Source organism: Gordionus sp. m RMFG-2023, chromosome 3 (assembly GCF_954871325.1).
Source record: "Gordionus sp. m RMFG-2023 chromosome 3, tfGorSpeb1-WG-v2, whole genome shotgun sequence".
Classification (NCBI taxonomy): domain Eukaryota; kingdom Metazoa; phylum Nematomorpha; class Gordioida; order Chordodea; family Parachordodidae; genus Gordionus; species Gordionus sp. m RMFG-2023.
The window spans coordinates 33,041,064-33,068,048 of NC_088777.1; the positions used below are offsets into that span (position 1 = coordinate 33,041,064).

At 25.9% G+C, this 26,985-nt stretch overlaps 3 protein-coding genes across 3 annotated transcripts in view; 1 reads left to right on the plus strand and 2 right to left on the minus strand.

Annotated features, from left to right (window-relative positions):
• The window catches only part of LOC135927446 (zinc finger MYM-type protein 1-like), a 279,857-nt gene that overhangs the window by 21,265 nt on the left and 231,607 nt on the right, over positions 1-26,985 (plus strand). The window lies entirely within an intron of this gene.
• Positions 828-26,390, minus strand: LOC135927391 (AP-1 complex subunit beta-1-like). Its single transcript, XM_065463354.1, has 16 exons — positions 26,284-26,390; positions 26,138-26,243; positions 25,959-26,094; positions 25,802-25,915; positions 25,619-25,750; positions 20,756-20,880; positions 20,617-20,685; positions 20,363-20,429; positions 19,363-19,517; positions 18,531-18,671; positions 17,252-17,417; positions 16,441-16,529; positions 5,897-5,999; positions 5,718-5,816; positions 3,390-3,661; positions 828-1,748 (listed from the first exon to the last, which is right to left on the minus strand). Exons 1-16 carry the CDS (start codon positions 26,318-26,320, stop codon positions 1,304-1,306), a joined length of 2,256 nt encoding a protein of 751 aa, XP_065319426.1. The 5' UTR covers positions 26,321-26,390; the 3' UTR covers positions 828-1,303.
• Positions 12,086-13,967, minus strand: LOC135926630 (uncharacterized). The gene is made up of 3 exons (XM_065462557.1): positions 12,746-13,967; positions 12,299-12,652; positions 12,086-12,256 (listed from the first exon to the last, which is right to left on the minus strand). Exon 1 carries the CDS (start codon positions 13,841-13,843, stop codon positions 12,806-12,808), a length of 1,038 nt encoding a protein of 345 aa, XP_065318629.1. The 5' UTR covers positions 13,844-13,967; the 3' UTR covers positions 12,086-12,256; positions 12,299-12,652; positions 12,746-12,805.

Here is a 26,985-nt window from a genome sequence, read left to right on the forward strand (position 1 = left end):
ATATTTTATTTTATTGTATTTTATTTTTTTATGATTTTTACTATTATAATTTAGTTAATTTGTTAATGTTATAATTTTAAATAAAGGATTAAAGTTGATTTTATGATTTCGTAATTCCTAATTATTATTAATTTCCTTTTTATATATATATATATTTGTTTTCTATTTTATATTTAGGTTTTGATGCACAATGACAAACCTGTCGTTGTGACAATAACCATAATATTAGATCCCAGGCTTAAAGTATAATATTTTAAATCAATATCTGCTGATTATGATATTGATATATCCAAGTTAACGTATAAATTTAAGGAGATTTATAACAGCTATACAGGTATTTAATTTACCCCCATTTAAATAAATAAGATTTTATTTTATAAGATGATAATTATAAATGTAAAACATATAAGGATGAAATTCAACAAATCAAACTAGACATTGTTTTTAAACAAAATAATATTCAACTGTGAAATAGATTTTTATCTGAGTGAGCCAAGAGCAAAGAGTGATACTGACCCTTAAATGTGGTGGAAGGCAAATGCATATGGGATACCCATATTCTCGAAAGCTATGGATTGCCTATCTATACAAAGAACACGAAAAGCTTATGAAAGGCTTTTCTCAGTTGGATAATTTGTTGTAAAAAAACACATGTTATATATGGAAGAAAATATAATAAAAACTATTTGCCTTATAAATTGACTTAGAATTATAAATTAAATTAATATTATACATTTTAATTTTGTTTATAACTTGATTACATATTTTTTATCATACGATTATTATAAGTTTTTCTGTTTGAAATAAAATTTGCAATAAAAAATTTTGTTATATCTGAGTATGATTTAATTATACAAACGAATAGTAAATTATTAGATTTGCACTATTCGATTAGAATTGGTTTTTGAATATGCCTAGTATACACATTGATTCTACAACTGATATAATTACATGGTGTATGTGCGAATTTATATTTATTTATAAAAATTTGTGATAATTATTATTTATAAATATTAAACAAACAATTTAAAAATTACAAGAATGAAGGGCGAGATGTTTTAGTTTCTAAAAGATAAAAATAAATTATTTATAAGAATTAAGGGGAAGAAAAAGCTAGCCCATTTTGGCGGACTAAAATTAAGTTATTTATGAAATAAAATTTATTCATTTAAAATGGAATAAAGTTTTATATGCTTCTCTTTTTGTACTATCTTATATTAAATGTTATAAATTTATAAATATATTTAATGAATAAATTATAGTATAACATAAATGAGTAAATTAGTATCATTACAAAATTTAATTAAAACCCAAAATCGGTAAGATTATTGTTGTTAGTCCGATTGTAAGTGGAGGAGTCCATGATACCTGGGTTTATATCGTTACTCAGATCCAAAGTGAGCAAATCGCCGAGAAGACTATTGGCAGATGGTATGACAACGTCCCTTTTAATCGATTTAATCTGTTGACCATTATTTTGATTATCAAAATTGCCGAAGGAATCGGTTCCCATCCCGTAATTGGTATTGATAAGATTACTGTTATTAGTTCGATTGTAAGCAGGTGGCAAGTTCATACTTGGGTTCATATCGTAACTTAGATCCAAGGTAAGTAAATCGCCAAGAAGGCTATCGGCAGATGGTATAACAACGTCTCGTTTATTCGATTTGTTTTGCTGACTACTGTTCTCCTCAGGAACATTGCCAAGCAAGTCTCCAACCAGATTGATATTAGAGGTAAGATTCGATCTTATCAAAAAAAAAATTGAAAATAAAATAATTTTTTTTTGCAATTAATCCCGTAAAATTATTTCATATGAAGACTAAATACTAAATAAAAAACGCGAACAATTTTTAATTTAAGTTTATGATGATTTTTTTTGTATATCAATTATAAATTAATGTATAACTTTATTTCACTTTTTAAATAGATGATCAGGTTCATAGTGTTAGATTAAAATTTACTATTTAAATTACAAATTATAAATCTGTACAACCTGTCCCAAGAGAAGAGCATGAACAAGAAAAAATTTAGGCTGTAAAATATATTAACTGACCAGACTGGTATAAAAAAACTTTTATTTGTAAAAGAAAGTTATATTTTAACTTTTTTAACTGAGCCACTGTCACAATATATATTTATTTAAAAGACTTTCTTCCTTTACAAAATTTTTGATAAACCAGGCTAGGTAACGTGACAAAAAGATATTTATGGGCCAGACAAATAGTTTCATGACCCGGGCCATAAATATCTTAAAGAGCCAATATCTAATCTAAATTATATAAGCGCCAAAGTATGTGTTCTACCCGGATCCAAACCGAAACGAATATCGGTTAGGTTCAGGTTCGGTTCGCAAAAAATAAAAATATCGGTTGGGTTCGAACCTCTAAAAACCGGGTTGACACTTTTGTATTCAAATCTACATTCGAATTATGTATAGGAAAGAATTTTTTTTATTTCATAATTAAAATAAAAAACACATACATAAAACCTTCATTTTTATTAATTGCACATTATAAAATAATATTTAATTTATAAATATAACAAATAAATATCAATGATTTATTTTAATATGAAGAATTACTTAAAATTTTTTTTATTAAGCCGCACACAATTAATATATTTTCAAAATTCATCTCACTCAAATCATCTAAGGAGATAATATAAATTTAATTGTTGAAAAACATCTTTCCACACTAATTTGGGTAGCCGGCACTACCAGTATGATATCAGATTTGATGTATATAATTTATATATTGGATTTAATTTTTCTCTAGGCATTATAATTTATAAGCTTAAAATATTTAAAAAATGTTGTAAAATGGAAATATACTAAAGTTTATAAAAATACTGAAACTTATCAATCAAATGTGATTGATAATAATCTTTAAAACAATTCGAATATAATTAAAATTTTTGCAATATAATAATAACTTACACATTATTTTATAAGCATAAAATTATGAGACTCGAACCGGTTCAGAATCATTTTAGCGGTTCGGTTCAGGTTCGGCTAGAATTTTTTTAGCGGTTTAGGTTTGATAAAAAATACCACTTTTTAGCGGTTTAATGGTTCGGTTCAGGTTCGTTTTGAATCCCTGGTATTTACATAATATTCAAATAATGCCTGTACCTTTGAAGAAAGGGAAATCTAGTTTATAAATTACAAGATCACATAAACTAGAATGCACTTCGAGATTTTTCTGCCATATTTGATATTGCCAATTCTTTGATTTTTTAGGACTTACTTTATAGTTATAGTAGGTGATAATGATTTCCAAATAAATTACAATTCTAATATATAATTGTAAATTTTTTTTATTCCTGCAAATGTAAGACATATAGTGCTAAATCAATAAATACATAAAAAAAAGAAAAATAAGTATTACTGGCTGGCGGGAGGTTTAGCTGGGGCTGCCTTGAAAGCATGGGCCACATCGGCCGGATCAAGAAAAGCTGAAGGCGGTTTATGATAAACCGATGCCAGGGTACCTATCTGAGTTGTCACCAACTCGTCGAGGAGCGAGGGTTCGAGCAGGTCAGTATCCTCGCTTATCAAAGGTCGTTCCGCCAACACCACGCGCTTCGCTGCTGCAGGATCCGTCGACAATAAACGCCAATATATGTACCCACGATCACGGAGATCTGGGTTGTCACTATGCTATGTAATATCAATATATCAAAATAAATATAAGATTTAAAATTTAATAAAAATAAGATGAGTATAAATACTAATCAACTCATTTTTATTAAAACCTGAACACTATAATAAGTAGCCATAACAAATTTCTCATTCTTGAATATTAGAAATATTCGACAAGTTTATCATTGTTAAATGCAATCGTAATTATTTTTGGAAAAGTAATAATTGAAGCCAGAACCCCAAAAATGTGACAAATCTAGTAATCACACTCCCAGGGTTTCGAACCGTTAAGCATAACGGTTAGGTTTGTTCCGGTTTTTAGTTTAAAATTTTATAAAAGTTTTGTTCCATTTTGGTTTTTTCAAAAAAAAATTCATATCGGTTCGGTTCGGTTTATAATTTATAACGGTTCTTTTCGGTTTGTTCCGGTTTTTATAAATTTGATTTAAAAAAAAATTAATCATTAACCATGTATATATTAATTTTAGAGAAAAATCTTTTTAATTTATAATTTCTTATTTAATTTAACCATGATAATCTAATAGATATTTTTATTAAACTTAGTAAATAAAAATTAGACAAATTAATTTTTTTTTGTTCATAAATAAATAAGATAAAAACAAACATGCGTAAATACAATGATGAATAAAATAACTCATAAATATAATAAAATGTATACTATTTATGTTTAAAAAGAGAATTAGAACGGATAACTAAAATATTTTCTAATATTTCAGGATTTAATTTAGTTCTCTGCGCAGAGAGTATAAACTTAAGGCTAGAAAATGCTCTTTCTACGGATACCTGCGTAGCTGGAACTGCTAGCACAGTTATAGCTAACTTATAAAGTTCTGGCATACTATTCTTTACATTTTCCCAATAATTCAAAAGATTATCTTTTTCTAATCTCTCTATAATTATCAAATGACCGAATTATATATTCTATTTCTATACATTTATTATAATTTTCTATGCCCTGAGAATTATTCTTAATAAAACTTTCATGCGACTTTAATAAATCTTCAAAATCATCATCTAAATTATCTTTCGAATGCGAACACGTAAGCATAGTATTTAGAATTTCAAGATTCTATTATTTAGACTTTGTATCAAGTTCCAAGTTTTACAAAGATATTTTCTAGCGATCTCTCTTTCTTCAAATGTTAAAAATATTATTTTAATAATAAATAATTTATAATGACTTAAATGAATATTAGAATTCATATAATATAAAAATGAATGTAAAAAGTACTTGATTTCTTATTTAATTTTTTCCTAAATTATTAGCAAATATTATTATAAAAGCTTATTAATAACTTATATATACAAACTTGTTAACCAAGAATAATTATGTGTGATTTTAAGATATCTTATCTAATTAACAGATAATTTACCTAATCTCTAATAAAATAAGTATTTAAAGAAAAAACAATAAACTTGGTATTAATTGATATATAATGTTACTAATATAAAAATATTAATTTGAAAAGAAATCGCCAATTTAAAAATGCCCCCAAGGAAAATTAAAATTTAGGTTAATAATTTAAAATTAATTATTTTTTAAAACTGTTTTGAACCGGTTTAAAATATTTATAACGGTTCGGTTCGCTCTTTTTATATTTTCTTTATAACGGTTCGGTTAAGGTTCAGAAAATCATAACGGTTCATTCCGGTTTAGTTCGGTTCAATTCGAAACCCTGCACCCCTCTCTTAAAATTTATAGGAACAAAAATCCATTTTAAAATTTATAGAAACAAGTTCCTACGAAAGTGCAAGTATTTATAATCGTTTCAAAATGTCTATTTATTTTTTAAAATTGTTTTAAAAGAGTTCGAAATCAGAATCCTCGGAACCACGTGAAAATTAAGAAATGAAAACCACTTTCCACAATTTTAGAAACCAGAACACTTTTTAACCAGGTTCCAACCTCTAATTGCATATCTATTTAATTGGGAGTAAAATATTGGAAATTATTTATGAATAGAATGGTTTGAGAAAATTTTTAATCAAATCCAGGTTATCTAAAGGAAATGACTTGAACTTTAAAGTATATTAATAAGATATAATTTTGTACTTGAGTGGCAAGCGTAAGCACTGACTGAACCAGATCTTGAGTTTCAGATGGTTTTTTTAAAAACAATTTAACAATCGCGGTCAACAATTGTAATTGAACCTAAATGAAAGAGAAACGTTATTATTCTTATCTTTCTAAAAAAGGATTTATTTACAATTAAGATTAAAATTTAAAATCACCTGTGTATTCTCGTCATTAAAGCCATCCAAAAAGCTATCTAATAATTCGTCAGCATTATCAATTCTTTCGGCGTACTCACCAATAATCCATATCATTGATGCTCTATAATATTTATTGAATCAAAAAATATAAATAAATAAGCGTGAAAGCAATTAAGGGTAACTTTTTTCCTATAACTAGTATAAAAGCCTGGAATGGAATCTTATCAATTGCTATAAATTTTAAAAATATCCAAATGTTGTTTTTTTTAATACTTAATGCTATCAAAGAGTATAAATTAAAGTTAAAACATAAATTAAGTACCAAAATATAAAAACATATATGGCGATGATTCCCGATTTATAAAAAAAAAATCCCACAATTAGTTACAATCACCTGTATAATAAAAATCAAAAATATATTTCTTATCACTGACTACTTCTATTCCAGTCTTCGTGTATAGAATATTAATTAATTGATAAAATATTATATGCAACAATGATAAATGTGGCAAATAGCGGAATAATTAAATCACCCATTCTTTAATACAAGAGCCTTGCATGAAACTGTCAAGAATTCAATTAAGTTTACTAGACTTTTTCAAGAAAAATACCAAATTTTTTTATTTTCCTCAAGCGTTTATTATATTCCGCTTTCCTTGGATAATCCTTAAGTTAAATGTTTGTCTCTAATTTTTCGGGCGGGAATCTATACCGATCTCGAGGAGATACTAATGCCGACTGATACCATTGGTATATTTTTCATTAAATGAATAATTTATACGAAAAAAATGATTATAAACATTAAAACAAACTATACTACCAATTTAGGAATGGGTCATTCCCCTCTATTTCCGATAAAAATGTATAGTAAGAATATAAATTTTATAATTTTTTAAAAAAAATTCAAATTTGCTAGCTTTTATATTACCCAAGATATGGAGGGTTAAAAATTTGTGGTTAAAGGCCTTTTTCACTGTATCAAAACATTTAGAAACACATTAATTGAATTATGGTAATATCATGAGAACTGATAAATTTTAAAAAAAACCTTTTGCTGCATAAAAATATTAAAGTAATATAGCTATCTTTATTTTTCTGACATTTTATTAGTGTTAATGTTATTGAAGGAAACATTCCTAATCATTATTAAAATTTAATTTTAAACTTTCTGCATGTATAATAAAAATTTCATTTTCGTTTTTTTTCTCCCAAATTATCAATCATTGACTTAGTTATTTTATGAGTAAATAAATTTAACATGTTAGAGGATCGAATCAAAAGATCGCCGATCCTAGATTCTATCCTAAATTTGTCAATTTTAACGGATTTAAGATCTTGACTATAGATGTAAAATTCCCGGGAAAATTGGTTCAGGGGAAATTTCCCCGGAAAAATTGGGGAAAAAAGGGAAAATTGGGGGGAAAACGGGAAATAACGGAAAATTAAAAAATAACCACAAAATATACTTTAAACCTTTCAATTTTTTTTATGGAATAACTTTATTAAATTTGGGGAACTAAGGGAAAATAATATAATTAAACTATAAAGACAAAAATAAATACACTATAAACATAATTTTTTGAATAACTTTATTAATTACAAAAAGCATGTATCAGAAATTACATTTAAAATTCTTGGGATGCTAATGAAATAGCATCAATATCTTCATGGGGTGAAATTGAAATATCATCATTATCACTTGATATTGATAAATCGGAATCTGAACTCTTTTGATGATATCCCGAACTTGATGTATTTGTATGATCCTTTAAATGTATGTTATGCCTTATTGATATTAATTTTTCGACTCTTTCATTCTTTATTCTATTTCTCGTTTTTGAATGAATTTTTACAAATGCTGACCAGACTCTTTCTGACGAGGCACTTGAGGGTGGTATCGAAAGACATCTTACTGCCACTTGACAAAGGGGTTGATTTGTACACAACCCTTTCCACCATATGAGTGGTTTGGTATGGATTGAGCTCTCCCATATGCCAGCTCCTTTATAGAAACCTTGTTTTGAACGATATTCTGCTAAATTACCCATAATTTTTCCAATATCGCAATTAATTTGGCCTGAAATAATTTATTATATTTAAAGCTGCTGTTAATTCACGGTCTGTTAATTTCACACCATAATATCGAGGATCCAGAAGATTTGTTGCATAATGATATTCTCGGCAACAAAATTTCTTTCGTTTTTTTAATATGCATCTTAACACTTTCCAAATCATTTTCATTAAAAATAAAAGTTGATGAATTGAGTTTATCTTTTATGTCCCAAAATATTTCTGGAACGTCAGATAATACCGCTGAATCCAATTCTACAAATATAATTTTCTTATAAATATATTCCAAAAAGGTCAGTACAGACTCTAATTTATCCCAGTATCCTTCTTTATCTAATATAATAAGCCTTCTTTGTTTGTTTGTAAATAAACTAGAAATTGCAATTTCTTGCAAAACTTCCTTATTTTTCACAACACTTTGCAACATTATAACAAAACCTCCCCATCTTGTCGGACTTTGAATTTTTAAGGAAGATTTATATCCTTTCAATATTTGCCTTTCTTTAAAAGTTGCTAATAAAATACCATGAAATTTTATATATTTAATTATTTGCTTGGTTTTTTTGATGATCTTTTCAATAAAAGGTATTTTGCATAAATCTTTAATAAGCAGATTCAACCCATGTGCGGCACATCCAAAGCATTCAATATAATTATATTTTGCCTTAACAAGACTCCAGGCCTTTTTCATATTCTTTGCATTATCAGTTACTAGTGAGATAAATTTTTGACAACCAATTTCTTCTATTACCTTGATCAACTAAGATGCGATATATTCACCAGTGTGAGCACTGGAACCTGTGTCAATATATTTTAAAAAAATTGGTTCTGGAGTCATTATTATAAAATTAATAATGGACTCTCCGCGAATATTTGTCCAGCCATCGCTTATGAGAGTAAAATCTATTAAATTATTGAATTATAATATTTTTCACTTTAATGTATTCAAAATCTAGTAATGTTTTACTAATTGCATGTCTAGAAGGAATTTTATAGGCTGGACGCATTAATTTTAAAAAATTGATGAAATATTTATTTTCAACTAAATTAAAAGGGCAATTTGACATAAAAATAGCCAATGCCAAAGCACTGTCAAGTTGCGTTTGATTTTGTTCGGTTATAGTGTCGAAAAAATTTTTAATTTTAGATGTGCCAGCATTAAAATTAAAATAAGTTTAAAGACTAACGAGGAAAATAAAAATTATTAATTAAATTATAAATCATAATTATTGAAATAAAATATTATATTTTATAAAATATAAATCATAATTTTTGCAAATAAATAATATATTTATATTAAGGGAAAATTCGGGAAATTTCCCGGGAAAATATGAATGTTCCTGGGAAATTTCCCTACCTTTACATCTCTAATGCCAATATATTACTGTCATCATATAGTGAAGGAAATTTATAATTTTTATTATATGCATATTGTTATGATCTTCACAAATAACAAAAATTGTATTTTTAAAAAAATTAATTACTTCTAAATGCCTCTTTAGGTTTGAACTGCTAATCTTTGAAGAAGATATTTTGTTTTTACATAAAGAGCATTTTGCATAGATCATTGTATGATTACTTCCATCCGTTTCACATAAAGTAAAATACTTACGTATTATGAAATGGTAAAAGATTCTCATTCCCATTTATATCTCCTGTCACATTAATAGAAGTAGATGTATCATCTTATAAATCTATAATAGAGGACATTATTAAAACCTAGAATTTATATTATAATATAATTAATAAATAAATATAACTTGTTCTTACAAAAAATTTGGGAAATTGTTGAATATAAAATCTGGTGGAATGGTGGTTGATAAAATATGAAGTAGATAGATATTTTTTTTTATTTATTTATTGCTTTTTAAGTAAAAAAATAATTTTTAAAAGGATCGGGATCGAATATTTAAAAAAATGATCTCGATTACAATCCACAATTTAAGGTCAAGATTAGAGATGTAAAGGTAGGGAAATTTCACGGGAACATTCATATTTTCCCGGGAAATTTCCCGAATTTTCCCTTAATATAAATATATTATTTATTTGCAAAAATTATGATTTATATTTTATAAAATATAATATTTTATTTCAATAATTATGATTTATAATTTAATTTATAAATAATTTTTATTTTCCACGTGAGTCTTTAAACTTATTTTAATTTTAATGCTGGCACATCTAAAATTAAAAATTTTTTCGACACTATAACCGAACAAAATCAAACGCAACTTGACAGTGCTTTGGCATTGGCTATTTTTATGTCAAATTGCCCTTTTAATTTAGTTGAAAATAAATATTTCATCAATTTTTTAAAATTAATGCGTCCAGCCTATAAAATTCCTTCTAGACATGCAATTAGTAAAACATTACTAGATTTTGAATACATTAAAGTGAAAAATATTATAATTCAATAATTTAATAAATTTTACTCTCATAAGCGATGGCTGGACAAATATTCGCGGAGAGTCCATTATTAATTTTATAATAATGACTCCAGAACCAATTTTTTTAAAATATATTGACACAGGTTCCAGTGCTCACACTGGTGAATATATCGCATCTTAGTTGATCAAGGTAATAGAAGAAATTGGTTGTCAAAAATTTATCTCACTAGTAACTGATAATGCAAAGAATATGAAAAAGGCCTGGAGTCTTGTTAAGGCAAAATATAATTATATTGAATGCTTTGGATGTGCCGCACATGGGTTGAATCTGCTTATTAAAGATTTATGCAAAATACCTTTTATTGAAAAGATCATCAAAAAAACCAAGCAAATAATTAAATATATAAAATTTCATGGTATTTTATTAGCAACTTTTAAAGAAAGGCAAATATTGAAAGGATATAAATCTTCCTTAAAAATTCAAAGTCCGACAAGATGGGGAGGTTTTGTTATAATGTTGCAAAGTGTTGTGAAAAATAAGGAAGTTTTGCAAGAAATTGCAATTTCTAGTTTATTTACAAACAAAGAAAGCTTATTATATTAGACAAAGAAGGATACTGGGATAAATTAGAGTCTGTACTGACCTTTTTGGAATATATTTCTAAGAAAATTATATTTGTAGAATCGGATTCAGCGGTATTATCTGACGTTCCAGAAATATTTTGGGACATAAAAGATAAACTCAATTCATCAACTTTTATTTTTAATGAAAATGATTTGGAAAGTGTTAAGATGCATATTAAAAAAACGAAAAAAATTTTGTTGCCGAGAATATCATTATGCAACAAATCTTCTGGATCCTCGATATTATGGTGTGAAATTAACAGACCGTGAATTAAGAGCAGCTTTAAATATAATAAATATTATTTCAGGCCAAATTAATTGCGATATTGGAAAAATTATGGGTAATTTAGCAGAATATCGTTCAAAACAAGGTTTCTATAAAGGAGCTGGCATATGGGAGAGCTCAATCCATACCAAACCACTCATATGGTGGAAAGGGTTGTGTACAAATCAACCCCTTTGTCAAGTGGCAGTAAGATGTCTTTCGATACCACCCTCAAGTGCCTCGTCAGAAAGAGTCTGGTCAGCATTTGCAAAAATTCATTCAAAAACGAGAAATAGAATAAAGAATGAAAGAGTCGAAAAATTATTATCAATAAGGCATAACATACATTTAAAGGATCATACAAATACATCAAGTTCGGGATATCATCAAAAGAGTTCAGATTCCGATTTATCAATATCAAGTGATAATGATGATATTTCAATTTCACCCCATGAAGATATTGATGCTATTTCATTAGCATCCCAAGAATTTTAAATGTAATTTCTGATACATGCTTTTTGTAATTAATAAAGTTATTCAAAAAATGATGTTTATAGTGTATTTATTTTTGTCTTTATTGTTTAATTATATTATTTTCCCTTAGTTTCCCAATTTAATAAAGTTATTCCATAAAAAAAATTGAAAGGTTTAAAGCAGGGATGCGAATTCGACAAAATTTTTGCCCGGGTTCGGTTCGGGGTATAAAAAAAGGTGGGTTCGGTTCGGGTTCGGTTCAGGGAAATATTTTTGAACCCGGGTTTGGTTCGTGTTCAAAAATTTTTGAGTTGATAAAAAAAATTCTATATTTAAATCATAATAAAAAACTAGACATAAATTTGATATAAAAAATAAATTTTTTATTTTATTTATAGGCAAATATAGTTAAAAATACAAAGCATATAGTCATGTATCAATTTTAAAAATTTTATTTAGACGTATTAGCATAATATCTTCCAAGAGTTGTTCACTCATCCTCGATCTATGTGGTGAAAGAATGAATTTCAAATGTGAAAAAGATCTTTCAACGCTAACCTATGTTAAATGTATTTATATGTGAAAATATGATAAATTAACTTGGGTTGCAGGAACAGCAAATAAGATTTTAGATAAAATATATAATTCAGGGTGTTCCAGCTTAGCAGAATCCCAAAAATGCAAAATATTTTCCTTCTTATTTAATCTTTTATAATCGCTAAATCCAGTAATTATTGTTCCAATACTTTTCTCAGCAATCGTTGGCCCTCTTTTAAGTATTTTCTCCTGCCTTTCTTTAAGTTGTATCAATTTCTCTAAATCATCTTCTTGTTCAATAACTTCATCGGAACTAATATCATCAGATAAAATCGGCGTTGTTAAGCTTTTAATTCGTCTCCATAAATTGACAAGATGCCTTTTCGCACAAATCTTATCATCATCACTAAGTAATACCTGTAATATTTAAGGATTTATATTTAAATATTCCATAAAATAACAATATTAATATAAATCTAAAATAATTAATTTACTAAGCTTTTAATTAACCTTGTATCTTGGGTCCAGGTATATGGCAGCTAAGAGAATTTCGTTCTTTATAAACCTTTCTTATCTGTTCTTAAGACAAGAATATAGTAATTGAGCAAAATGGTTTGGATATTTTTCCAGTTCGATGCAGCATCTTAACCATGCTGCATAAAAATCTGTCAGTGTTAACTGTTCAGATTGGAATTGTTTGGTTGCGATTTTTAGCGGTTTTAAAATTTCAACAATCGTTATTATCTCTTTCCAATCCTCAGTCAATAAATAATCAGATTGCTCTGAAAAAAAATCTTCGATATTGGCTTTTAGTAAAATCAGCCTTTCTGACATATCATGGGTTGAATGCCATCTGTGGCAATCTAACACAGGCTTAGGGAGTTTCATATTTTTTAATAACTTTTGGTAAGTGGGATGTCTTAATTTTAAATTTAGGCTCCTAGCTTTTGCAATGGTTTCCACAATAGGTGATAATTTTATAGCATCTTGAAGTGCCAGCTGAAGTGTGTGAGCTGCACACCGTACACTATAAATCGGATAGGATATAATAGTTGATAAAAAAGTATTTTGTATATCATCAATATCATATTTATATACATTTACATCCATATTTTCCTCATCTGCTGATTCACTCCTTATATCATAATCAGTTTCAGGTTGCAGGAGCTTTATAGCTCTTAAAAAATTACAACCATTATCAGAAGTAATTGTGTATATTTGTTCAATATTAATTTTAAATTTTAGTAAAGTTTTTAATATATTCTCTTTTATATATTCTCCTGTACATCTCTCTTTCAGCTCTACAATTCCAAGAGTCCTCAAATTTATAATGGACTTTGATATAAATTGAATATTTACACCAAGAATTGACCTATCTAGTCGTTGAACTGCATCAACTTTTAAACTTATTAATTTTCCTTCTACCACTCTCGATATTTTGTCTCTAATTGATTGGGCTGTTTTATTAATAGTTCTGGATAAATTTTCTTTGTTTATAACTAAATTGAGCCCAGATAGGAGTGGATTTATAATTCTTTGAAATCCCGAATCTTCAATAATTGATAAAGGCCGGCCATTTACAGTAACAAGTTCTAGTATAGAACTCATCAAATCATTAGATGATATATTTTTACTTATATGCTTTTTTGGAAAAAAGGTTTCTATATTAATTTTAGGTTTTTTTGCCAATAACAATTCCTGATATTTGGTTTTTTCATTTAAATAATTTAAATATTCATTGTTGTGATTTCTTTCCAGGTGTCTTTCTAAATTTGACAAGTGATTACCAGACATTTTTACTTTGCATTGATTTTTTTTCTATTGTATTAAGGGTAAAATGCTTATCAAATATGACTTTATCTTTAATCTTAAATCTATAAAAAGAGAACAATTTTTTTAAATAGCAATGATTTCAGAATTAAAGATATTTATAAATTTAATTTCATTTATAATGTGGACTTCATTAATATCTTGTAAAAATTAATTTAACCAAAAATAAATGATTAGCATATATAAATTTTAAAATCATTTTAATAAGTTCACAAAAACTGTCCTACATTTAACAATTTTTAAGTTAGATGTTTAGAATTTTTTAAATTAACAATATAATAATTTTTACTTTGATTTGTTGTTAACCATTTTCTTCTAATTAATAATCTTTAAGAATAATAAGATAAAAATTTAAAAATAAATGGCGTAAATTAATTCAATTGTTTAAAATTTTTTAACACTCCAATAGGAATCGAGAATTAATTTAAAAATGGCATAAATGAATTAAGTTGTTTAAAATTTATTAACACCTTATTTAATTGGAAATTTGAAAATATAATATTTGTATTTACATATATTAATATATGATTTTAAATAATACACTGAACCCGGTTGAACCCGGGTTCAAATAAAATTCTTGGGTTCGGTTCGGGGTTTTGAAAATTTTATAAATGGGGTTCAGATTCGGTTCGGGTGAGTTTTTTTCTAAAAACCCGGGTTCACTTCTCCGGGTTTAGGTTCGAATCCCTGGTTTAAAGTATATTTTGTGGTTATTTTTTTCCCCGTTATTTCCCGTTTTTCCCCCAATTTTCCCGGAGAAATTTTTCCTGAACCAATTTTCCCAGGAATTTTACATCTATAATTGGCATCAATAATTCACCCAAAATTTAAGCTCAATTGGCCTTTTATTCTGCCACAAAATTTGTTGAAGAAAGGTTAATTGCCCATTTAGAAAATATACAGGGTCAACCATATGCAGATCCTTCTAATGAATGCATGGATATATACCTTTTTTGAGAAAAACTCGTCACAAAATGCTCTCTCTTTCCATTAATAATATTTTTTATTCTAATGATGATTCAGTGATTATTTTTAATAATTATGTTAATTAAAAAATAACATTTATTGAATATAACACACCTTTACCATCAAGAGCTCCTGTGGAGTGCTTGTTTAGTAAAGCTAAACATGTACTTAATGAAGAACGTGGTTGTTTAAATGATGATAATTTAGAGAAAAATTTATTATTAAAGGCTAATTTAATTATAAATAAATATATTCTAATTGTTACACTTATATTCTATTATTCAATGACATATAATAATACCTAGACTGACGATTCATTCATTAATAGTGTACATCAATACAAATCAGCTAGAGACGCCATCTTGGTTACTGTAATAAATATTAAAATTTTAAACGAGAGCCTAATTTTATATTATATCTGATGCAAACTTTATTAAAGAATTGCCTGATCATCGAGATAATAAGAAAGTAAGTTATCAATTTAATATTAGTTTTTAACATGAAAATAATTATTATAAAGGTTACCAAAATGGCGGGTCCAGCTGATTTGCTTTTAACGACGCTTAAAAATGCATTTTAATGAATGAATCGTCAGTCTAGGTTTTATTATATGTCATTGATTCAATTACAATAAATTAATACCATATTTTTTTATTTTTTATATTAGTTAATTTTGCATCGATCAGAATTTTAAATAAGTAAAGGATCGTGATCGCGATCCTTTTTTAAAAAAAAGGTCGATCTTGGATTTCGACCCTCTTCTTTTTCAAAAGATCGTGATTCGATCTTTTTAAAAGGATCGATTAACAAGCCTGAAATATTAAAATTGATTTTGTTTTGAATTAATAAATAATTATTTAATATCCGAAGGTGGTAAAAAAAATTATTTTTGCTTTGACCCTTAATAACTCAGGTAATATAAAAGCTAGTGAGTTCAAATTTCACTTTTGCTCCAAGTATAATATATATAATCTTTACACAAATTTTTATCAGAATTCAAAGGATCGGCCAAAGGGTGTTTAAAAAATATTCATTTTAAAAATAAGTAACGATTAAAAAGCTCCAATATGCTAAAATTAAACGTTATTAATTAGATATCATGTAATTAAATAATAACATATTAATTTTAAAAAATCAGAAAGCTAGATATAAGCAAATTTGAATGTCAAAATAAAATTATGGATTAATTTTCTTATCATATTTTATCACTACTCAAATTTTTTTTAAATTTGAAAGGGTTGGGTTAGAAAGTGATCAATTTTTTATAGAATTTACTCTATATGAGAAATTTCAATACCCTGCAGACAAATCCAATTATCTTATACAAGTAAAAATTATATTTTTAAAATTTATTCACTATTATAATCAAATTGTGTAACGCAAAAATTATAATATATTTGTGAAAATACCTAGCTTCGGGTTCGTCCAAAGAGTCTAAATTTTCGCACAAGACAGAGATAATACTTTCATATTTGTTGGGATACTTACGAAAAATATCCTTTTATAATTATGAAATTGTTATCAAATTATCATATAATACACTTAAAGTTGCTGAATGACAAATTAATCTAGGGTGTCTTACCTAGTTACCTAGCTTAATTTGATAAGTAAGATATAGAAGAAATTAATTAATTAACATTTTCCATTAATAAGTTAAATTAATCTGAATTTAAACAAATAATAATAGCGTCAAATAAAATATTGATGCAACTTTTTTAAAAAAATTCCCCCAAATCTGAAAGTATATTGCCCTAATTTTTATAAAAATATGTTTTACCACTTTCTTCTTATCACATTCAAACGTTGATATGGTCGAATATATAATTTACTAATTCAAATATTCTAAAGAAATGATGGAATAATTTATTTATGCCAGTTTTAGAACCAGAATCAATGGTGACATAATTTGAAATATTAATGCAAGGATTTTAAGCTCATTATAAAAAAGGAACATATTACTTAATAACATAAAATTCTCGTAACTATGAATAACTTGAACTGTGATCATTCTTTACTATATATTTTATTTTATTTTTTATCGTATTTAGGCTTTTCTCCAGATTTTTTTTGAAGAAAATAAAAGAGACACTTATACTAAAAATTATCTAAGTAATTGAATAATATAGATTTGATTAATAATTTAAAAATCATATGATCCTCAAATTTACAAATCATTCATAAGCATAAATTTTTTAAATATCAAATTTAACATTACCATACCTTGATAACAACGATAGCCTCCTGAACTACATAATTAACTTTAGTTTGGATCAAATCGAGTAAGGTAGAAACACATTTTTGGGCAGCAGGTCCAACCTTAATAGCGCATCTTCCTATCGCTCGAACAGATTTCCGTACGAAATCAACGTCGACCTCGGTTCCGTATCTTCGATTATATAACCATGTGAAAACAATGAGTAAAATAAATAGCCATTATCAGCAAATGTGGGTGTACATTTAATTAAATACTTCCACAAAGCCAGGTTGGTTAAAAAGATGAAGAGTATGTAATAACTGTTGTACTCGTAGTTTTATATATGAATTTTTATTATTTTTTGCATAATGCCAATCAACCAAAATAAATAAGGTTGATTGGATTATAGTTAACGTTGAAGAACACGTGATTTTATATTTTTTTCGTGTTCGAAGATAATGGTAAAAAAAACATTATTGGAAAATTATTATTTTTTTTTTAAAATATATGATTATAAAATGGATATATAATTGTTTTGGAGATTTTTTTTGTAAGTTGTGCTTTACTAATAAAGAATATTTTGTGTAAATTAATTCTAGCTCCTAAAGGAACAATTATAAATTACCGGTTAAGTTTAGGAAAGGTTGAGAGAAAGGGATTTTTGTTTGTTTTTATACTTTTTTTTCAATAACCAGTGAAGTTATTTTGGAAAGGTAACTAATTAAACAAGTTACATTTTTAAAATTTACTAATTATATTTCTCTAAAGTTAATTATATTGCGAGTATAAATTATTTATATAAACCAATTATAGTAAATACTTTTCCGATTTACAAATTTCAATTTAAAGAGAAATGAAAATGCAATTTAAATTTATAAAAAATAATTTAACTGAAATTATACCACAAAGTTATATTTATTTGCACTAAAAAATGTAACACAATATAATATTTAGTTTCCAAAAAAAATTGAGCTTAATTAATTTTTATTTGACCAACAATAAACTTTTCCAAAATTGGTTTCTAAAAGGCGTGCAAATTTTCCCCAAATTAGGTTTCTCTAAACTAAAAAAACGTCCTATAGAAGCTCTTAATGAAAGATATTATATTTAATAAGCATATATTTTAAATTTGGGAATTCATCAGTATATTCTCGAAACACTAGTAATAACTAATGAGGATAAAACGTTTCTAAATGCAATATTCGCTGATTCCATTTTGCAAATTTCAAAATTTTTTTTATAAACTTTGCTTTGTAATAAAATTAACAAGGAAATTTTAAAAAAATGTTAAAAATAAAAACTCACTCTTTCAGCTCGGCTAGAACTTGCGCTATATTACTCTCATTAGCCAATCTGATCATGATATCAAGTTTTTCCAGCTTAACATATATAGGGTCATTGTATTTCACGAAAAATACTTTCATTTCGTTTTTCAGAATATCGGGTCTAAATATTTTATATAATAAATAAACATAATATAGAGATAATATGTTGGAAAACAATTAGTTGCTCTAATTCTCAAGCCTCATATAGTGCGATTCAAGACAATTCCTTGCTGAGATGCACTGTCACTTTTTTTTAGCTGATACTGATATCATCTAAATATTCAAAATATGGGCCGATGCCATATTTTTAGTAATTTAAAAAATGCAAGTGTTATTTATTTTTAAGACATGCAAAAAAATATTAGAATTGAATATTTATCTCGAAAAGAACACTATGTGATTTAGTTGCTTGCATCATAGGCCCTATAAGCTACAGTCCTGGGGCGTTTTGTCAAATATGAGATATATTATTAACCATTAAGCTTATTTTTAATTTTAATTAAAAAATTATTTAATTATTATATGAAATTGAAAACAATAAAAATTATTCTTCAATATTATCAGCAAGATTTCTTGTGAGTAAAATGAGCTTTTACTAAATTTCATTAGCTGACATACAACCAGTTCATATTAACATTTATGATATAAGATAATAAAATAATAATTTTGGTTTTATTTTGATAAGGAATATTATTTATTAAATGGTCATTTATGGCTATGGGATAGTGGTATAGGTAATATCATGTATTAATGCACCCCTGATTCCTTGTGGTAAAATAACTTATATATTTTCCTAATAATAAAAACAATACCTTTTTTGAACAATCAAATTGATGTTTCTCAGAGCAACATATTGAATTTCAGGCTCGGCTGATAACAGCGTTACCAATGGAGGTGCTAATTTCTTGCTCAAAGAGTTGACATATTCATTGTTTTGTTGCAATGACTCCATGAATTTCATTAATACCTTAGGGAAAAAATAATTATGCACCATTATTTCAATCCATATATTTTTATTTGGCATCTACAAGGGCTAAGCATTTATCATTTTAACTCATTTTTATCTACACTTTTTCTTATTTGTTATAATAATATATAAATCGCATCTCTTTCTATCTAATGAATCCTTGTGGCTTAAGTCTTCCTTAATCATAAAAATAAATAGAGAATTAATTAAATTAAAAAAGGTTTCAGTATCGGTTCTGGATTTTTTTTATTCCCATTTCTTGAATCAGTTTGCTCCACATAATTTATGGTATATTCCAGTTTTAAAACAAGGTAGGTTCAGATTCCAATTCCCAACTGCAATCAATATTATTTGTTCAAATTCAAAAGATGGCTATAGATTAGGAAATTTAATTCAGGATTCCAAGTTACTAAAAAATTGTAATATTACCATATTTACAATTTACTAGTATATAAATGTGGTAAGCTTATCTGAAATAAAGACTAATCTGGAATCTCTCAATAATCCCCAATTGAGATATTTTTAAATTTGATTTCAGGAAATGAATCCCAACATATAGAGAGAACCTACCCTGTAAATCTCAGATAATTATGCCATGAACCTTTGAATAAATCTTATCTTTTATATTATAGATATTTCATATAAAAATAATGTGAAAAATATATGGAGAAACTGTTTGAAATTGGTTGGGGCACTACATACATGCTGAAAATTTCCGAAATCAATTAGATTTGAAATTTTTAACACTGGAGGTATTGTCCGTATTCTAGATAAACTTGTCACATATATTGGTTTGCAATGGATATTTATATCATAAATATTGATTTGATTGGTACTAAATTTACCTTGACAGCGGATAATACGACCCCAGCATTGGCATGGGCTAATCTAGGACTAACTCTTTCGCATATGCTTTATATTTAATAAAATTATAGAATGTTGATCTTAAGAATTCCAAACATAAACGGCTTTAGAAACTTATTAATCAAGCCAGGATAATCAGAAAAAAATTTATCAGGTTTTTACAAAAAATATATTTATCCAACATATTCTAGAAAAATCTAAAAATATGTGACAATAATTATTTCATTTAATCAACCTTTGAGCTTCTTTTTCGTCTTTTGCTTGATAATTAGCTAAACAATCCAAAATAAAAATTTGGCCCCATCTAAGCATAAAATTTAATATTCATATTAATTAATTTTATATAATTTATGGTGTTTTTTAATAATATTTACTCAGTGCATTCATTCAAAGCCGCCAATAGTTTATTGACAGATTGGGTATTGAGATTCAAAATTTTAAGTGGATCGGGCGAATTTTCTGCAATTTCGCAAAGAGCAGCAACTGCATTGGCTACAACCTTTAATTACAATTTATTCATTTTAAAAAAAAAATTTTTCTATAAATTTTAAAATATTTTATTTTTAAAAATATATAACTTATCTATAATTCCATGAAGTAGTAAGAAATAATGTAGTTGTAAACGAATGTGTTCAAATTAATTGTGAATAAAATCTATTTGCTACTCTATACTAGTATAATGGGGAGTGATTCTGGATTGTTTTCTTCCTTTGACCTTGATTGACAGCAAATTTGTCATGGAGTTCATCAACTGACTTATTCATGTACACCCTAACCTCTTTCACTATCATTTTAGTATCCAGGCTGTCAGAATTTTTATCAATGTTTTATATGGTATTAAGACAAATTTTTCTGCATCAACCAAGAAAATACCACGGGGGGTGGTTTCGTGATAATTCAAAGTCGCAAATTTGAAACTAGTCTTGGCCGCCATTTATTAAGCAAGGAATTTTAGGTATTCTTATTTTTCAAAATCATTATCAAACTTTATTATATAATGAAAGAAGGAGAACTAAAATCAAATAAACTGCACATAATTATTATATGTTACACGTTTCTTTTAACTATAAATAACAAAAAATTCAATCTATGTTAACAAATAATTTACATAAAATTAAAATGTATCTATCTAAAAATTTTATAAAACTTCAGGTGTTCAATTGTGTACCGATATTTTTTATAAATCGGATTGGGCCGATATCTCACCCCTTTTAAAATATCGGTTATCGGCATCATAAAATTTTCCGATCCGATAAAAAATGGCGTTTTTAACAAAAATAAAATATTATAAAATTTTTAAAAAAAGTTATATCTAAAATCCATTTATTTTTATAAATAAAATCGAAATTCATTTTTAAGCTTAATTTTTTTAATAATAATAATTAATTAATAAACATTCCGCCATATTGTTATTTTTTTGCGCATTCTGTTTATAAAAGTGTGCGATAATCTCTTCAGAATCTTATACAGCCCCCATCTCCACAGACTGACATCTGATGAATTGGAAATTTTGGTATTTCTAAAATCCTCGATATATTAATTTTAAATATTTATTTCAAATTTTATAATATAATTGTTTATTACTTATTATGTAGATAGATTAATGTTATTACTTAAATAAAAGTGATTTATCAATAAAAATATTTATATACTTTTAGAATTGCAATTGAATTGAATATAAACTATAACTGATCATTATAATATATTTAAATGACATATTTTATATAGTTAAAACTATAAAAATTATATTAAAAATTTGGTATCTTTACAGAATATAAAATTAGATATGATATCGGATCGGTAATCGGCCGATATCAATTCAATATCGGGAATATTGGATCGGCCTCCAAAAAGTGGTATCGGTACACTCCTAATGCAAAGTGTAAACAAATATTAGCAACTCAATTATAAATTATTTTAAAGTAATAATAAAATTTTTCTATTTCTTTTTTTTAAATAAAAATTATTTTATTATCTTACTCATCTGTTTCCTTCAAATATTTTTCAATATACTCCATTTCTAACCAGGGTGCTTATATTTTTACTTAAAATGGTTTTTATTTTATTTTAAAATTAATTTTGTAACAACAAATTTATTTATAGGAAAACTTCGAATTGAAAAAGCATCAAACAATATATCATTTCTGGAATCTAATTATTTTATGATGAATTAGTGGGCAATTTAATAGAGGATTATTTATCAAAGAAAATTAAATGCCCGAAAATCAACTACAATAATATCTAAAGCAAAATAGGTCATTCCATGATCATAAATCAACCAAAAAATGTGATTTTGGAACCCTGTCTAAAATGAATGAATCTTGATATGAAAAATAGGTAACTCACTGAAACTCGGGGAAATTTTTAATATTGTTTTTTTATTTATTTTTTTTTACTTAAAAATAATAAAAATGCGATCATGTGGATATTGGTGGAAATTTTTTGATGTAATAATAATTCAAAGTTTCATTACTCAAAAGTTTCAAAAGTTCCATATTTTTTTCTTGTGAAAATTTCCACAATTCTTTAGTGCTATAAAAATAGAACGTGTTCGCGTTCAACGTTCCTTTACAAAAATCGAACGCGTTCACGTTCAAAAAAAAGGAACGCGTTCGCTTTCACGCTGATTCAAAATTTTATGATATATATTTTTTTTAAATTTAATTTAATAAATGTCTTATATGTTTTAACACAATATATTAGCCATGTTAAAAAATAATATAGTTTTATTTTGATAATATAATTATAAATACAATAGCTATACTAAAAACGCGCTCTACAGAGGCAGATGAGGGGATTGCGATATTATACTTAATAAACAACTCTTTTAATGTGGGGAATTTATTAAAAACATTTATTATTTGTCTTTTGCTTCAAAAAATTGAGATAAGTTATCCTCCTCCAATCTATACTCTACTTCCTCATCAAAAAAAAAGATATCTCAAAATTAACAGTTCTTGCATTATCATTTCTAGGGTTTTTAATGCATTTTTTCAATAACACTATAAGTTTATTTTTTATAGGTTCGTTGTTATAGTTTTATCCATGGCCTTTGAAGCTTGAATGCTGGATGTATAATTGCAAAATCATTATATTGTTCTTCATATATACGTTAAAATCTTCAAAAAAATAAAATATATGTAATTAATTTGATAGTGATACGTTTAATCCTATTTAGACCATATTTTAGGTCTCTAATTTTTTTTAATTTTAAAATAACTATCGTTATTGTTGGGGTTAAATAGTCCAAATGCATTTTTTCTTCAAATTTAATAATTTTATTTAAATAATTAATATTACAATCAAATGTCGTTATAAATTGGAACTTGAAATTTTGAAACTGATATAATATTTTTGGGCAAATTTTACATTTGATAACTATTGAAGTTAATATACGATGTCACTGTAAAATATTTATCATATTTGGGCTATGGTAATGTTATTTGTCTGACTTTAAATTTTCAGAATCAGATGATGAAGAAATAATAATATCCATGATTATGCAAATCTATTAAATTAAAAATATTCAAATTAATAAACTATAGGCGTGTTAAAAAAATTGAAATGTGAAAAAGGAAAAACAGTTGATTATAAAATACAAGACCTTTTTCTTAAAAAATTTAGATTAATATCAAATTTTTCTAATAAATAAAATTAAGTGTTTTTAAAATTGAACGAACGTTAAATTCGAAAGTATTCGTCTTAAAAAAGGAACGCTTCACGTTTAAAGTGCGTCAAAAATAAAAGGAACGCCGTTCATGATTTTTTTAAAAAACGAATTTCGTTCATACTACAATTCTTTAATTACATTAAGAATGGAAAAGGTGTGTTTATTGTTGTTAAACGGCTCGTTTTGAGCTGATTTTTAAAACTCATTATTTTATCCATAAAAATATTATGCAAGCCTGAAGATTTTGCTCATAGATGGAACAAAGGTCTAGATATATATATTATCGAAATCTCGAGGCTTAGGCAATATTTTTCTAGCTAAAAAATTGAGTTAGCAGTTTTAAAAAATCGACTCAAAACGGACTGTTTAACAACACTAGGTGTGTTATATTAAATGCTGGCCTATAATTTTTTTTTGTGAAAATTTTCACAATTCTTTAATTTTACATTAAAAATAGAGTATATTATTTAAAAATTTTAAAAAGGTGTGTGCTGTATTGGATGCCACTAAGTTAATACTATTAAATTAAATACTATAAAATTAAGCAGTTTATTTGAATAAACATAATATTTAAACTGATAATATATAGATATATAATTTTATGGAAAAACAAGTTCAATATAAATTTATATCATTTAAATATTTAATTAATTTACTTAAATTATAAATATTTTTAATATTAAAATAAGAATATATATAATGAGAGGAAGATTTTCTTCCAGTTTTGGGGATAAGATCCCATCTATAAAGTTTCTGCTGTGATTGACCGAGTAATGATCATATCCATATACATTAAGATTGTAATAACTTGAAAAATATTAAATTTTAAGATTTGTGCAATAACATATTTATTATTTTTTAATAAAAAAAATATTAAAAAATTAACACCAATATCTAGACAATAGCATATTAATTATTATTTTTTTTAAATATTTAAAAAAAAATAAATAATACTATAAATTTCCCTGAGTTTCAGTGAGTTACCAATAAATATAGAGCTTGGCCAATATTTAATATCAGATCAAGGCAGATATCTACAGGATAAGAACAATATTTCTAATTAAATATTATAATTGCTTTTGAGGTTTATTTAACTTTTCCGCATTCGTATGGGCAATCATGGCCTTATTTTTTTATTTCACAAGGGGCATAAGAAATGATGGCTATCCATTAGCCAAGGTAGATCTTGTAATTGCTACACATACCTGGAATTCAGCCTTTTATGACATTATATTAATATCCACAAATGTATATTTATTCTATTGTTGATATACTGGTAAATTTACATTCAATTTATAAGAGAATAATAAATATTTTTATAAAATCAAGTGCTAGACCAGTTAGGTAAATAAATTTTTTAAGGCCCAGCCCAATTTTGTTGAAAACATTTAATGCAGTGCATACATATATCAATTATTATATATAAAATTAAGAATATTCATAAATAATTCAATAACGGTATATTAAATCTATCGTAATAAAATAAAATATTATCATATTACATAATTTTAGCATATTATTTTAATTGATATCAAATCTGGTTTATTATAAAATATTTTTTAAATACCATAGGATTAGGATCTGATAATAAATCCCGCAAAGAATCTAAAAAACCTTGTTCTTGCACTAATGAATGATTAATATCATGCAACTTGGCAACACAAACTGCTGCTGTTTTTCTAACATAAGGGTCTTCATCCTATAATAATTAAATTTCAATTAAATTATCTTAAATAATTTTACTCTATACCTTCAAGCATTTTCTTAAAGGCTCACATAAATACTCAGTTATTTTATCAACTCTAATACAACCCATGGTTCTGACAGCAAGGGCCCTAATTAAAGGGTTTGTGTCTTCACAGTCCTTTAGGTTTTCAATTATAATTATAATATTAATTTAGGTAAACCTTAACAAATGTATTAACAGCCATTATTGCCATGTCAGGCTGACTTTTAGCATAATTCATAAGATAAAGATATACTAATTTTTTCAGTTCAAGATTATCAGTTTGCATGCAATTAACTACATCAGGAAACAAGGCACTTAATAAATATTATAAGTAAAATAAATTAAGGCTTAACCAACCTGACATCCTTTCCTACTGTCATACTAGCTATAACTTTTTTTACAGCCTCACGCTTTTTTTCTTTTTTATCACTGTTTAGCTCATTTTTTAATTCAAATATTTCTCCTAAAATTTTAATATACATTGTGTAAAATTTTTAATTCACCTTTTTTTGTAGTAGTGAAATATTTTGAGTCAGTCATTAAATTTTGATTGAAAATAAAATCTAGTTTTAAAAAGAATTCTCCTTTCGGCGGTGTAACTAAGCTGAGATTGACATGTAAACTGAAAATGGACAGGTAAACTGAGAATAGACAGGTAAAATTTATTTTTATTTTATAGCCAATCAATTTTATTTTAAAAATATAAGTAAAATGTTTTTATTATGTTAATCAAATTTATCCATAATTAATTTTATCTAAATAAATAAAATAGAATATAGAAGAAATTGTAGTCCATAAATTTAAAATTTATATAGAACAGTTATGTTATATAGAAAATATAACACTCATAATAAATTTTAAAAATCATAAATATTTTTCGGTTAGATGGCGTAATAGAATAAAATTTAGTTTTAGATTAAAAAAAAATATGAATTATAGGAGCATAATTCTTTACTTTGAATTAATTTATTTGGTTAAACTGATATGATCATAAATGAAAAAAATTTTAAGTTTCCTTCATTATATTTTGAGTTATGATGTAAATTCTCAGTTTAGTCAATTTTTTTTAGACTATTGGGATATGTCATTGGTTACACCCGAATTCGGAACGAAACAGCGAAAATCAGAATATCGATAAATAAAAAAATGTTTCTATAATGTATTACTCCACTATGAAAGTCATAAATAAATATTATATCTATTAT